The sequence below is a fragment of the Lupinus angustifolius genome, chromosome LG11 (assembly GCF_001865875.1).
Source record: "Lupinus angustifolius cultivar Tanjil chromosome LG11, LupAngTanjil_v1.0, whole genome shotgun sequence".
Classification (NCBI taxonomy): Eukaryota; Viridiplantae; Streptophyta; class Magnoliopsida; order Fabales; family Fabaceae; genus Lupinus; species Lupinus angustifolius.
Window position 1 is genome coordinate 972,202 of NC_032019.1, and position 12,555 is coordinate 984,756.

Sequence of the window (12,555 nt, forward strand, 5' to 3'; positions counted from 1 at the left end):
GTTTTAATATATGAAAAGGAACAACACATTTAAACTGTATATTGACGATGTTACGTGACTAGCCACAAAATTTAGTGGGGAAATTAATAAATAAACTCTTCACGATAGATTTAGCATGAGTATTATTTTCAATAATGATATATTTAATTTTAGATAGATAATATAATATGATTTAAGTCGTAAAACTTTTGCTGTTTAACTATTAATTTCTTTTATATAATATAAATAATAAATAATACTTATAGTTTAATATAAAAAATATACCCTCAGCATGTTTTTTTTGGTATACTCATCCTATGCAAAAGCATCAAGACGTGCATCTAATCAAATTATATATAACTCAAACTAGAACAAATCATTTCTATTTTTGGATTATGTTTTCATGTAAAGGAACCTAGAGTCTCATGTTAATAATTGATTAGGGTCAGAGAAACATACACTTTTCATATAAAAATGTTACCTATACATAAGACCCAGTGGTTTATACCATAATACAATAATTATCTCTATTCTCTAATTATATCTGATCTCTACTATTAGTATAAAGATTTTTTAATGTGTATCAGCACGTTTTATGTATTCAAATAAAATTAAGTTCTATGTGAAAATATATAATAACTCTTATGAATGTTAAATGCATCATTTCTTTATAAATTTTATTCAAATACTTAACATATTTGGTATACTTAACATATTTTATAAAGTGATAAAAATAAGTAGTTATTATTCTTTTAGACAAGCAAGTAGGGCATCAAACTCTTGTCTTATATATGTTATATCAATGTAGTTGCCTTTTTTGGGCCGACGTACATCTACTGTCTTATACTTAATATCATTCCATGTACTATAATTTTATGATTGGTTCGAAAATTACTTAAAAATTAATTTTAACTTAAATATATATTTTGAACCAATTATATGGTTTTGATACACGAAGTAACACAAAGTGTGAAGTAAGGTATATCCATCCTTTCTCGCGGGACCCATTTCCTTCCAAAATTCACCTTCTACACCAAAAACAAAGCATCATAATCGTATGCTTCTTACCCCTTCAACACATATTTTTATTGGTTCTACAAATTTTTTTAATAGGAATTAAAGAATAAAGTATCACTTACTTCTATAAAGAGATAAGTTATCTCCTCTAACTATTAAAATTATGACATATGTTATATTCAATCATTTTAAATAAAAATATTTTTAAAATAAAACAAAACAATACACCTGTCAAACTTTTGCTAAATAAGGAAATAAATTATCTACTAGTGTAAGGAGATATTTTATTCTCACGAATTATTCACTTTATTGCATGCATACATATATATTATTTTTTATAGTTTAACTTAAGCCAATCCTATCTCAACTTGGACTTCCATTATACACCTTTAAATATTGTGATCTTGAAGCTTCAACAAATGTATAGAGACATGATTACAAGAAATGTGGTAGTGAACATTTTTCAAAAGCAAAGAGTGATGGCAAGTGGGTAAATAAAAAAAGGTTATGATTTTATTATTATAGTAATAATTTGATGGAAATCTAAGGATGATTGGATCATAGAAGAAGAAGGGTTGGCATGGATATGTGAGAGTAGAATGTTGTTTGACATCCACAAAAATGTAACATATTCTAAGCCTCCCATTCATTTTCTTTGCATAAATATAACTCTGCATTTTCCATTCTTTGTCCACCAACTGTTTGCTATATTGCCCCACACACAAACAACAACAACATAGAAAAAAGGAAGAGTTGGAAAAAGGAAATTTTTATTCTGTGTTTACACTGAGGAATAATAATTGATTTGTGGTGAAGAATTTGTTGGAGTGAAGGGGAGGAGGACCTACCCACCCTTCACATTCATCATCCTCTTCATCAGAGTCTCTTTTAATCTTCTTGTGCTTTTATATTTTTATATTTATATGCACCTCCAAAAGATTGTCCTTTGTCTTGTTTTCATTGTTTTTTCAGATCTTGAGGTGTTAGGTGGGGCCTAATACTGCTTCACTTCCAACCTGATACACCTATTGTAGAGTTTTAAACATAAACTTTTCCTACAAGGTTTATTTCACTGACCCTCATGAGATTTTCTGATTCTATAGATATTGTTGTTCTTATTATATAAACCCATCTTCACCTCTTTTTTTCCTTGCCAAATCATTTTTTAAGGTGTTGTAGAACCTTATATCAGATCTTGGTTCCATCAACAGCTGTTTAACTTGTCTGTTTGTGGCTGAGATCTTTATTGAAGAGAATTGTTGGTATTAAGTATTGAGCTATAAGCTTTGTTTGTTATACCAATATTCTTGAAGTCAATTTTCCCTTGTTTGTATATTCGTGTGGGTTGTCTACCTAATTTATTCTGATCATACTTTGGTCTATAGAGGAGGCCCACCATTGGATTTTGGTGAGCTTTCATAGAAAACCAATAAAAATTCCATATTTAAAAGGTGTTTGAAGGTTCCAAATTTGCTTCAGTGTTTCTTGCCTACAAGGAAAGTAAGGGTGTGTCAATTTGTCAAAATAGTGAGGCTATTTGGTAGGATTTCTATCTTATTAGCCATTGATTGTTGTTCCATAATTGGTTCAACTAAAAGGCATATGCCAAACTGAAACTTTGAACCTTGAAATACAGCCTATCTTATAATGCTTCTTTACTTTATTACTTGTATCTCCTTCTTCCTATTTTTAAAGCCTCTCCTCTTTCTCAAACCACTCCTATCATGGGCATGTGAGTTGAGATTGATCTCCTTGTCTTTGAAATCCATCTCTGACTTGTTAAGAAATCACTTTTGGCTTGATTTTCTTTGTGAAATCCATGCAACAATGTCTCTAGGGAAGGAAACTACCCTTACTAAAAAAGTAGAGAATGTTGAGGACACTCAAAACATGTCAGTTTTGGACTTGCCAGAGCTGGTTTTGGAATGCATTCTTGAGAGGCTCCCTCCTGCTTCACTATGTCAAATGGCTGGTGTTTGCCGTTCTATGAGGGAGAGGTGTGTGAGTGATCACCTTTGGGAGAGGCACATGAAGCAGAAATGGGGTAGAGTTATTGGTCCAGTTGCTTTTAGGGAATGGAAATGGCATGTTGCTTCAAAGAGGAGCATTGGTAGTGCTAGACATGGCAAGCAAAGGAGCTTTATGAGGCTTGTATCTCTTCCTTGGCCTTTTTCATGGATGAGAGTAAAGGTGGATACAAATAATAGCATCAAGCAGTATAGTTCTCTGCCTGTTGACTCGGCCATGGCTTGGTATCTTGCTCTTGAAAGTGGCAACTTCTTGTTTCCTGCTCAGGTCTATAACCGTGAGGTATCTATGACCCCCTTGTGATTTTTCTATTGAAGACTTATATATAACATGATACCATGAAGAGTAAAACAAGTCAGTTGTAGATGGTATTTAAAAGATGATTGTGTTTTCTCAGTAGTTACATTTTTGCTTTTGGTGGTGTAGAATGGCCTTGTTGGGTTTATGTTATCATGCTATGATGCTGAACTTAGCTATGATCTTCACTCTGACACCTTCCAAGCCAGGTAATTGGACATGATCCTTGTTCATTGTATGCTTGTCAATGTAAATTCCTATACTCTGTATATTTCGCATTCGAGTGGAGAAAAACATTATCCTTTTTTTAAGAGTGAACATAAGAAATTTAGATCCATATTATTGATTATCTGTCTATTACAGGTATCCACCACATGGAAGAAGGGCAGTTTCAATAGAACATGCCATCCCGTGGGAAAGGCTAAGAGCACCACCTGTTGATACTCCTCCACACGATCTTCATATCTCTGACTGTCTAAATGATTTGCATCCCGGCGATCACATTGAGATTCAGTGGAGGAGAAACAAAGAATTTCCTTATGGTTCGTTCTTATTCAACATAACCTTCTAATTTGCTAATTACTTTGTCAAGTATAAGGCCGGGTATCAGATAAGTGAAAGATATATTTTAACAAGATTGGCTATAAGCAGAAAAGAAAAAGCTAGGATGTGTACAAACTGCAGGACCATCTTAAGCTCTTATAATTGTAAATTGACTGGGGCAGTTCAACTCAATTTTAAGAATTTTATCAAAATGATTACTTTTCCAATCTTAATTATGCATTTCTATAATTGTATTTACATCTACCCTTCTTGTGGATAGTATTTTGATTGTAGAAAATAATTTGTATCATATTGATATCCTAAATGAGATTTTTATAGGCTTATTCTTAATGGTAAAGTGATTGAAATCATATTGTCATAAAATAAATTGCTTCTTGACGATATGCCCCATTGTGGCAGGTTGGTGGTATGGTGTTGTAGGTCACTTGGAGTCATGTGATGGCAATGAAAATTACTGCCGCTGTCAAATTAGTGGTGAGTTAATGGACTTATGTTTTGAATGAATGTGATTATCATTCATCAATTTTGTCTTGGCTATAGTGTTTATCATTTATTTAATTCATGTTTTTCCTCCCTTCTAGTGGGACTATGTTCTGGTTAAGATTTCTAAGTGGATGAGTAGGAGGATATGATTTAGGGAATGGTTGAAAGAATGATGGTAGGATTTAGATGAATTCTGTTCTCTTAGGTTCAAGTTTCAACTGAATATTTTTAGTTTTGTTATTTACCATATGTTTTGCATTGTAGAGGTTATAAAGTGGAAAAAATGACATAAATGTTAACTTCACTTTGGAAGACCAAACCATAACTTGAGCAAGGTCCCTTTCCTTAGTTCAATATATAAAAACTTGGACCACCTGCTATGATTGGTCCCCTAGACATATCATGGTCCGCATGTTATAATTCCACCAACATGTTGATAAATCATGTCTCAGTGGATACATTTATGGCCAACTATGATAAAAGAATTCAATTTCTCTTATAGGTTCTATTATCTTTTCACAACATGGGGATACCATAGTCACTATAAGCTTGTAAAGCCTATTTCCAATTTTCTGATCCTGGTAATTATAACCAGAATGTCCACAGCTTAGCTATCTGGTCAGATACTTCATTTAAAAACCCCTTAACCATGTGTAACAGTAACCAAGACTAATAATCATGCAAACAGTGAAACACTATTTTGTGCCTCAGTGAATAAGATCAAGTGTGTACATCTTCCTGGCCATGAATACATGTTTTTGCCGGTTCAGTGACTTTCATGTGTCATTTCTTTAATCATTCTGACAGGGAATTTATACTGTTCTAAACTCTATATTCGAATTCCATCATATAAGAATGATAACAGAAGTTCCTACCACTTTTTATCAAGTATACAACAACAACCAAGCCCTAGTCCCGCTAGGTGGGGTTTTATCAAGTTTATACAAGTTATTCAAAATGGCTTTAGACTTGCTGCGATGTACTTCATTCACCTGATAAAGTCACACTCTTATATTTCTTCCCTTTGGATGATATCTATTTTGAGTGTTTGAATGACCTTTGTGTTGTGATGTTGTGGACATGCAGTGGAACTACCAAAAGCTTTTACCATAAATGTTTGGCCAGTTGCCTTGTGTTGAGAAGAGCAATTTTGGTTGCAATCGATTTGAATATGAAATTTATTTGTTACCATACCATCTGCTCATGTATATGTCTAGTTCGTTCTTATTACAAAATCAAATCTAAAATTATAAATGCTCCAACACAAACACTGGTAGCCCTACTAAATATGATAGTGAAGTATGCTCAATTTTTGAGTCATGGCATTACTTTTTTATACTTATATCCATTCCCATCAGGGAATTTATTTGTATTCAAACATAGTTGTTTGATACTGAACGTGTTGTTTTCAGACACTGTGGTGCTAGAGTTCAATCAGTACACTCCTGACTCACGTTGGAGAAGGACAACAATCAGTAAGAAAGATCATAGGGAGGAAGGAAATGAGGCTGACGGCTTTTATGGAGGAATCAGAAAGATTAAGAATGCCAATGAGATTTCCATTTGGAAAAACCTTTGGCCTTCTGAAGTCTTGGACTAATTGCAACAAATCAAGTTAGGTAGTGTTATGTCAAGACTAGTATTATTGTTTCATCAACCAAAGCATTTGCAGGTTTTACATTATAGAAAGGGGGTATACCTGTATAGGATTCTCATTCAGCTTAATTAACACTGAGGCTATCCTATTTACTTTCCCCCCTTTTTGTTATCTAATTTTTGTAATGGGATAGTCTAGGCTTATTCATGTAATTTCAATCAATGTAAATTACTCATTTACTTAAGCTCTATGGTGTTGAATATTCATTCCACAATTTATAGAATCTATCTGATCTCTAATTAGTAAGCTTCGAAATCACATATATAGATATACAGCATTAGTACCAAGGGATGTAAGATGTAGATCTGACATAATTTGTGTCCAAATGGATCATTAGCAACATATGTCTAATGAGTGCCCTCTATTTCTTACCCTCAATCTATTTTATGTATTTTTTTCTTTTGGCTATGTTTTATATGATTAAGGTATATGGCTTCACTGCTTCAGTTCAGTGATCTGTAACACTTGTGAATGCAGTTTAGTCATATCCAATCTAGCATTTTTAAACTAAGTGTTTGGGCTGCTGAACCTAATCTATCATTCAATGTTTTGTTTCCTCACATAAATTTCAATGTACATTTGAGAATCCTCTTTATGTGCTAGAAGAAAAGATGACTTTAAACGAAGATGGAGATTGTTAGGGAATTTGATCTGCCAAATCATATGTTTCTAGGCATATACTTCAACAAGCCAATTTCCAAAATGCATTCCTGTCATGGTTTTTTCAACAGAAAGGATAAAATGGTATAGTAGAGAAACCAACACTCTATTACACAGAGAATGAATCTAAAAACTGCATTGTTCAATAATCAGGTAACTCCATTCTGCCATGACACCCTTCATCTGTTCATCATAACCCAAACAGGGAAGAAGTCTTGGCTTGTGACATACCAATCTCATTGTTCTCATCTCACATGTTTCTTCTTTTTATCCCATTTGTTGATTGTGTTAATTTCACAGATTTCATGTCAAGTTTCCTCATGTAATCTGGCTTCTCTGATGCTGCTTTTTTATCTTCCAACTCTTTTTTAACATGGGCTTTCCCCTTGTATGCATTCCCAAAGAGAAACTTCATTATATTTTCTTTCTTATTTTTCCATGCCCAAAAACCACCTCTTTCACTCTCACCTTTCTCTGTCTCCTTAGCAAGCTTGGAAGCTGAGGTTTTCTTCGTCTCAAACTTGGCATCATTGCACACTCCTACAAGTCTCACCTGTCTTGCAAACACCAACCCTTTAGGCTCAGATAGCATACTTGTTATTCCTGATGCTAGCTTCAGTGGCTCTTTCTGAAGCTCACATTTCAGCTGAGATGGACCACAACAATTTGACTCAGATTGATTTGACTGTGATAGTCCCTTATGCTTGTTAGACCTGTAGTTGAATCCCCTGAATGGAGAAAGGGATCTAGTCCTTCTGAGACCATGTTTAGCCTTTGTTTTCCCCCACTTTTCTTCCCTGACCTTCTCCAAGGCCGCCATGAATGGGTCAAAGTCATCATTCCTCGAAGTAAGACGCGAAAACGGGAACCTGAGCCACGATCCTGGTGACCTTGGGGATGTCAGCGCTGAGCTTTGAGTACTCATCATGCTGCCATCTCCATTCTGAAGTAGCCTTGGTGGAAGTTTAAGAGGAGGAACCAATGGCAGGACTTTACCATCACAGAATAGGTCATCAGCAAATGCCATAGTCTGTTGATCTTGCTGGTGATCAAATGTATCCTCATTCCTTTGGCTTGTCTCATTGTAAAACAAGTCACCAAGATAATTGAAACGACGACTAGTTTCGAATTCGAACTCGTCTAGGTTGGACTTTACATCATCATAGTATGTTCTTGGTGATGTGTTGCCTGTTTGAAAACCTGTGGGTGCACATAATTTGAGTCTGCTAGGACTAGTTGGTGCACTGTAGAAGCACACATCTTGGCTTGCACAAGTGAGTGTACTCATGTAGCCTAACTCATTGGAAAAAGAGATATCCATAATGTTATCACACACACTTTGGACTAAAATTTAGTTTTGCTAAACAAGATTATTAAGGGAAGCTTTGAAAATAGCTTGAGTGTAGGACTTTTTGTTCCTCAAATGAAGGGATTTGGTTTTCCATCACTTTCTATGTTGGCCTTATTAATGTTGCATTTCATTAAAGTCATATGAAGTTGTTGTTTATGGCTAAGCAACTTCATTTTTATGATCTTTTGCTCATTATCCTGACCCTATTATGTTGTCTTCTTGTGATTTCTTAATAGAGAATCTGCATTGCGTACCAAACATATAATTTATATTATGATACTATTTTTCTTCGGTTTCTCAGGAATACACCACCAAAATATCACCATCTGAAATTCAGCACCTTAGTATATGATTACATTTGAGTCACGGAGAAAATTATAACCCATTAATTTGATTTGGTTTAACAAATACCAAGGTACATGGGTCAAGCGAGTATACATATGCTACTGTTCCACAAATGGTATCATTGTACCATCAACTCTGATTGGTTAGAAAAATATTTAATTATTAATTTTTTAACTTCAAAACATTTTTTCAACCAATCATAAGCAAATGGTACATACCGACGTGCTCCTGGGTCAAACTGCAACTTTGGTCGAGCTGCATATATTCTCTCTTCTAACAATCTTCTTCTATGTATTAATTTTTATATGTATGATTTTTTATTTTAATTAAAAAAAGACTTTTTTTTTAGTGGATTAAGTTACAGAATGAGACATGTAATTTCCATCTACGGATAGTCCCTTGTCACAACCATTTTGCCATAAGGTACATGAGGAAATAAATATATTGGTCTTATTGTTTTGTCCTTTCACATTTATTAGGAGTCTTGGCTCTTGAATAGACTATATATATCGTTATAAATCATGATAATTCCAAACTTTTATTAGGGCTATCGTCATTGCCCTTAAATATCTCTTAAAACTATAAGGTGCAATTTAATATACACCAAGATAAACAATATTTCGCATAATTTAGGATTCTAATCTCCATTGTAGAAATATATTTTTTAAATATCTATACATCATTTCCATTTCCTCTTATGAGTTCGATTAGTAAACCTATCATTCATGATTGTCTCATTACTTCATTTTGAAAGAAGATTTTAATAAAATCAAAGTTAATTCAATCATTTTCTTCATCCACTATGTTGCAAGATGGATTGAGTTCGATTCGTATATTATCTAGCGAACTAAAGTGTTATATAAATGTTGAAAAGCATCAACCTGTTTGAAGTTATATAAATTTATTTCGTCCACCCAATGAACATGAAATCCGCAGTAGCAATGATAAACACTTGTTGGCCCAATACCGGGTTCGAATCCCGGCTGCGGAAATTGTAGTTTTTATTATCTATATACCATTTCATTTTCCTCTTCCTCTTATGAGTTCGGTTAATAATCGTATCTTTGAGGATTGTTTGATTACTTCACTTTGAAAGAAGCTATTTGTAAAATCAAAGTTAATTCAATCATATTCATCATCCACTATGTTGCAAGATGGATTGAATTCAGTATATATATCAATGTATTTAAGTAAAATGTCGTATTATCTAGTGAACTAAAATATTATATTTATTTTATCAGAAAACCTTGAGAAATATTTTTTATTTAGTCAAACTAGAATAGTAAGTTGGATTGAATTCAATTGGTATATTATATAATGTACATTAGATATTTGGTTGCAACATGAATCAACATTCTTAAAGACAACGCATTAGAAGAAACTTTCTAATAAAAAATAAGTCACAGGCTCTAAAAAATAAGAACATATAAAGAAGTGATAAAAAACATAAATAATAACAAATAAAACTCTATATAGAGATAGAGAGCTTAAAATAAGGCATAGGGAAAAAAACATGAAGCTCTTTTAACTTTATAAATGTCCACTTATCTGTTATGTAAAGGATTAGGACCAGTATAGATTCTCCTTTTTTCATCACCAAAAACTTTTTCACTCACATCTTCATCTCTATTCTTTCTTGAACCTCCTTTAGCTTGAGAAGAAGGATTAAGCTTGGACATAGTCCTACTACTAATGCTTTGAAATTTTGTAGACTCATCAGTAGCAGCAAAGGAGATTTTTAACATGAACATAACCAATAGAAGTAGGACAGAGAAACATGCTAGACTCATCAACCTCATGTTCTCAAGGCAAAGATCATGCATGGAAAACTTTTAATTGGCCCATACCCCCCCATAAATCATAATGAATAAAAGCAAGGTCCTTTTTGAACCTGATTCAAAAGGGTCACTAAAAACACACAGAAAGGTGAAGATTAGAGGAAGGAAGTGGTATACTTTGAAGGAAGGATTTGATGTAGTGCCTTTTTTTTTTCTCTTCTTTTTGGCAAACTTGTATGTGGATTGTGTTGTGTTTTATATAAAATTGAAAAGTGTATAACCTTTAAGTTGTGAGCTCTGAAAATGAGGATAGTCAATGAGAGGTTTGGGTCAATGTGCATAGGGGTTGATGCCTTATGCAAATAAATATGGTGAGGTGTGTTTGGATGCTGATTTCAGAGCTCACTTTTTACTTGGGAAACAGCTATGGACCAGAGAGAGGGGGTGAAGGGGGCCTTTGCTGCTTCTGTTGGAGTTCAGTTGATGCTGCATATAAATTCAATATTTATTGCATCATCACAGAGAGAAAGAGAGAGAGAGAGAGAATGAGATCTTGGACTTCAATAATGTATATCATTGTGTATATGTCTAACGTCATATGATCAAATAATTCATTTATATTTCTCATTTTAGACTTATGTAGTTACAATTTTCTGCATACATATAATTATGAGAAAAAATCATATCTAGTGTTGAGAACAAGCAAACAATCAAATAGTAAAGAGAATAATACAAGAAATTTGGTAACGAAGTTCGACCAATTGTGCATACGTCCCTGTGAGTGTTGAGAGGCTACCATTATATCTGCTACAACTAAAAATACTTGGATTATAACAAGGGTATAGATAATATTGATGTAGTTGCTGTTAACCTTCTACCTTTGACTATGCATTGGACATATCATGCACTCATATGAAGCAAAAACAGGAACATACATTGAATTTCATGTGGAGGAAATCAAGTTCTTCTATTAATGTAAATTTTGGGTTTTTAAATTTCGTGAGTTATTTGGCTATCCATTTTGTTGTTGGTGTGTCAATCTCACTGATTAGTAACATTTTGTTTGATTCCTGAGTGACAAGATCACTGTATATATTAACAAAACAAAATATAATGCTTCTCTGTTTGGTTTCAAGCCTGAACAGTGAAAAAAAGTAATGTGGTCAAATGAGCCATGAAAATGTGGACAATGAATACATGGATCGTTTTTCTTAGGAAAATGATGTTGTCTTCATTCACTTTACACAAGTGAAACAAAAATCATGGTTTTTGGTCGTGGACAATTATTAATTTATTTAAGTCCCTCTAGTGGAAGGACCCTTAGCAAAACATTGGCATAAATATATTGAAAAATCTACTTTTTGTAGATTACATGCTTTTTCTTCACATCTGCTTCTAATTTCACTTTCACTTGGACCTTAGCATGACTTTCTGTAAAATCATATGGGTCTTCAGGAAAATATAAATCCATAACTTCAACTGTTTAAAGAAACAGCACCAATCTATAGAAACTCAAATATAAAATAGAAAAATTATAACATGAAAGCAATACTAGCATGGTAGCAAATTATAAGTTAAGCTTTAATGATCTCAATAATCAATATGACATTTTTGCTTTTAATTAGAGATGGCAATCATTAAGCATTTTATATTTTAAAGAGATCAAATTTAGAATGTCATTAAAATAACAGGGACAGAAAGGAGGAAAATGTAACAAAAAGAAAGAAAGATGCACTAGTCTTTTTGCACTAGCCTCTCTCTCTATATATGTGTGTGTATTGAAAATGATAAAAAAAACAATGCCCACAGAATCTAAAACATCCTTGATAACACCATCAAGTAATTTTGTTATCCTTGCATGTTATGCAGATTATCTGTATAACACTAAGAGAACTCAATTATGGCATTATAAAAGGAAAAGGCTTCATGATGATGAAGGACATGGGACACATAACCACTCTTAAAGGTTGAGTATGAGAAATGGAACTAATAAGTGATCATAATTTCCTGAGGGTGTTAAGAGCCTTGAGCCTTTGACTGACAACAAGCCAAATTCTATGAGTATGTAAGAGTGACCATCATTAAGGCAAGGAAATAAATTGGTGCACAAGCAAAAACAAATCATATATTAAAGTCTCTTTCTTACTTTCTTGTTTGCTTTTAGTACTGGTCAAACTCATGGCTCCCCCCATCATCACTGGGATATCAAATGCTTCTACTTCAAAAGTGACATGGTTTCTTGCCCATGACTCCTAGAGTGAAATTATCTCAAGCTTCAGGTAAATTTCTGAAATAATTGGGTATGAATGACTGAATGGTGATTCTACCTTTTAAAAACTGTGCACAATCTGTTGATTAAGCTGCATCTGAACTGTGCACAATCATGTGTATATATA

At 33.4% G+C, this 12,555-nt stretch overlaps 4 protein-coding genes across 4 annotated transcripts in view; 3 read left to right on the plus strand and 1 right to left on the minus strand.

Moving 5' to 3' along the window:
- LOC109360167 overlaps positions 1–10,308 on the plus strand; it is a 26,748-nt gene extending 16,440 nt beyond the window's left edge. The window contains exon 4 of the mRNA XM_019604897.1: positions 10,279–10,308. The gene's annotated coding sequence lies outside the window, so the exon portion shown is untranslated. The remainder of the gene's footprint in view (positions 1–10,278) is intronic.
- The window catches only part of LOC109360161 (pre-rRNA-processing protein las1), a 26,255-nt gene extending 14,174 nt beyond the window's left edge, over positions 1–12,081 (plus strand). The window contains exon 10 of the transcript XR_002109126.1: positions 12,065–12,081. The gene's annotated coding sequence lies outside the window, so the exon portion shown is untranslated. The remainder of the gene's footprint in view (positions 1–12,064) is intronic.
- LOC109360163 (F-box protein At2g26850-like) lies at positions 1,678–6,298 on the plus strand. Its single transcript, XM_019604892.1, has 5 exons — positions 1,678–3,306; positions 3,451–3,530; positions 3,685–3,863; positions 4,285–4,359; positions 5,781–6,298. Exons 1-5 carry the CDS (start codon positions 2,644–2,646, stop codon positions 5,966–5,968), a joined length of 1,185 nt encoding a protein of 394 aa, XP_019460437.1. The 5' UTR covers positions 1,678–2,643; the 3' UTR covers positions 5,969–6,298.
- Positions 6,707–8,006, minus strand: LOC109360164. Its single transcript, XM_019604893.1, has one exon. The coding sequence runs from the start codon at positions 8,004–8,006 to the stop codon at positions 6,936–6,938; it is 1,071 nt and encodes a 356-aa protein (XP_019460438.1). The 3' UTR covers positions 6,707–6,935.

Bases quoted from the DNA above. Each gene is read 5' to 3' on its own strand.
- LOC109360164 (XM_019604893.1), bottom strand. From the start codon at position 8,006: ATGGATATCTCTTTTTCCAATGAGTTAGGCTACATGAGTACACTCACT.
- LOC109360163 (XM_019604892.1), top strand. From the start codon at position 2,644: ATGCTTCTTTACTTTATTACTTGTATCTCCTTCTTCCTATTTTTAAAG. The intron at 3,531-3,684 runs GTAATTGGACAT...TGTCTATTACAG, and splicing joins TCTGACACCTTCCAAGCCAG to GTATCCACCACATGGAAGAA. The intron at 3,864-4,284 runs GTTCGTTCTTAT...CCATTGTGGCAG, and splicing joins AAACAAAGAATTTCCTTATG to GTTGGTGGTATGGTGTTGTA.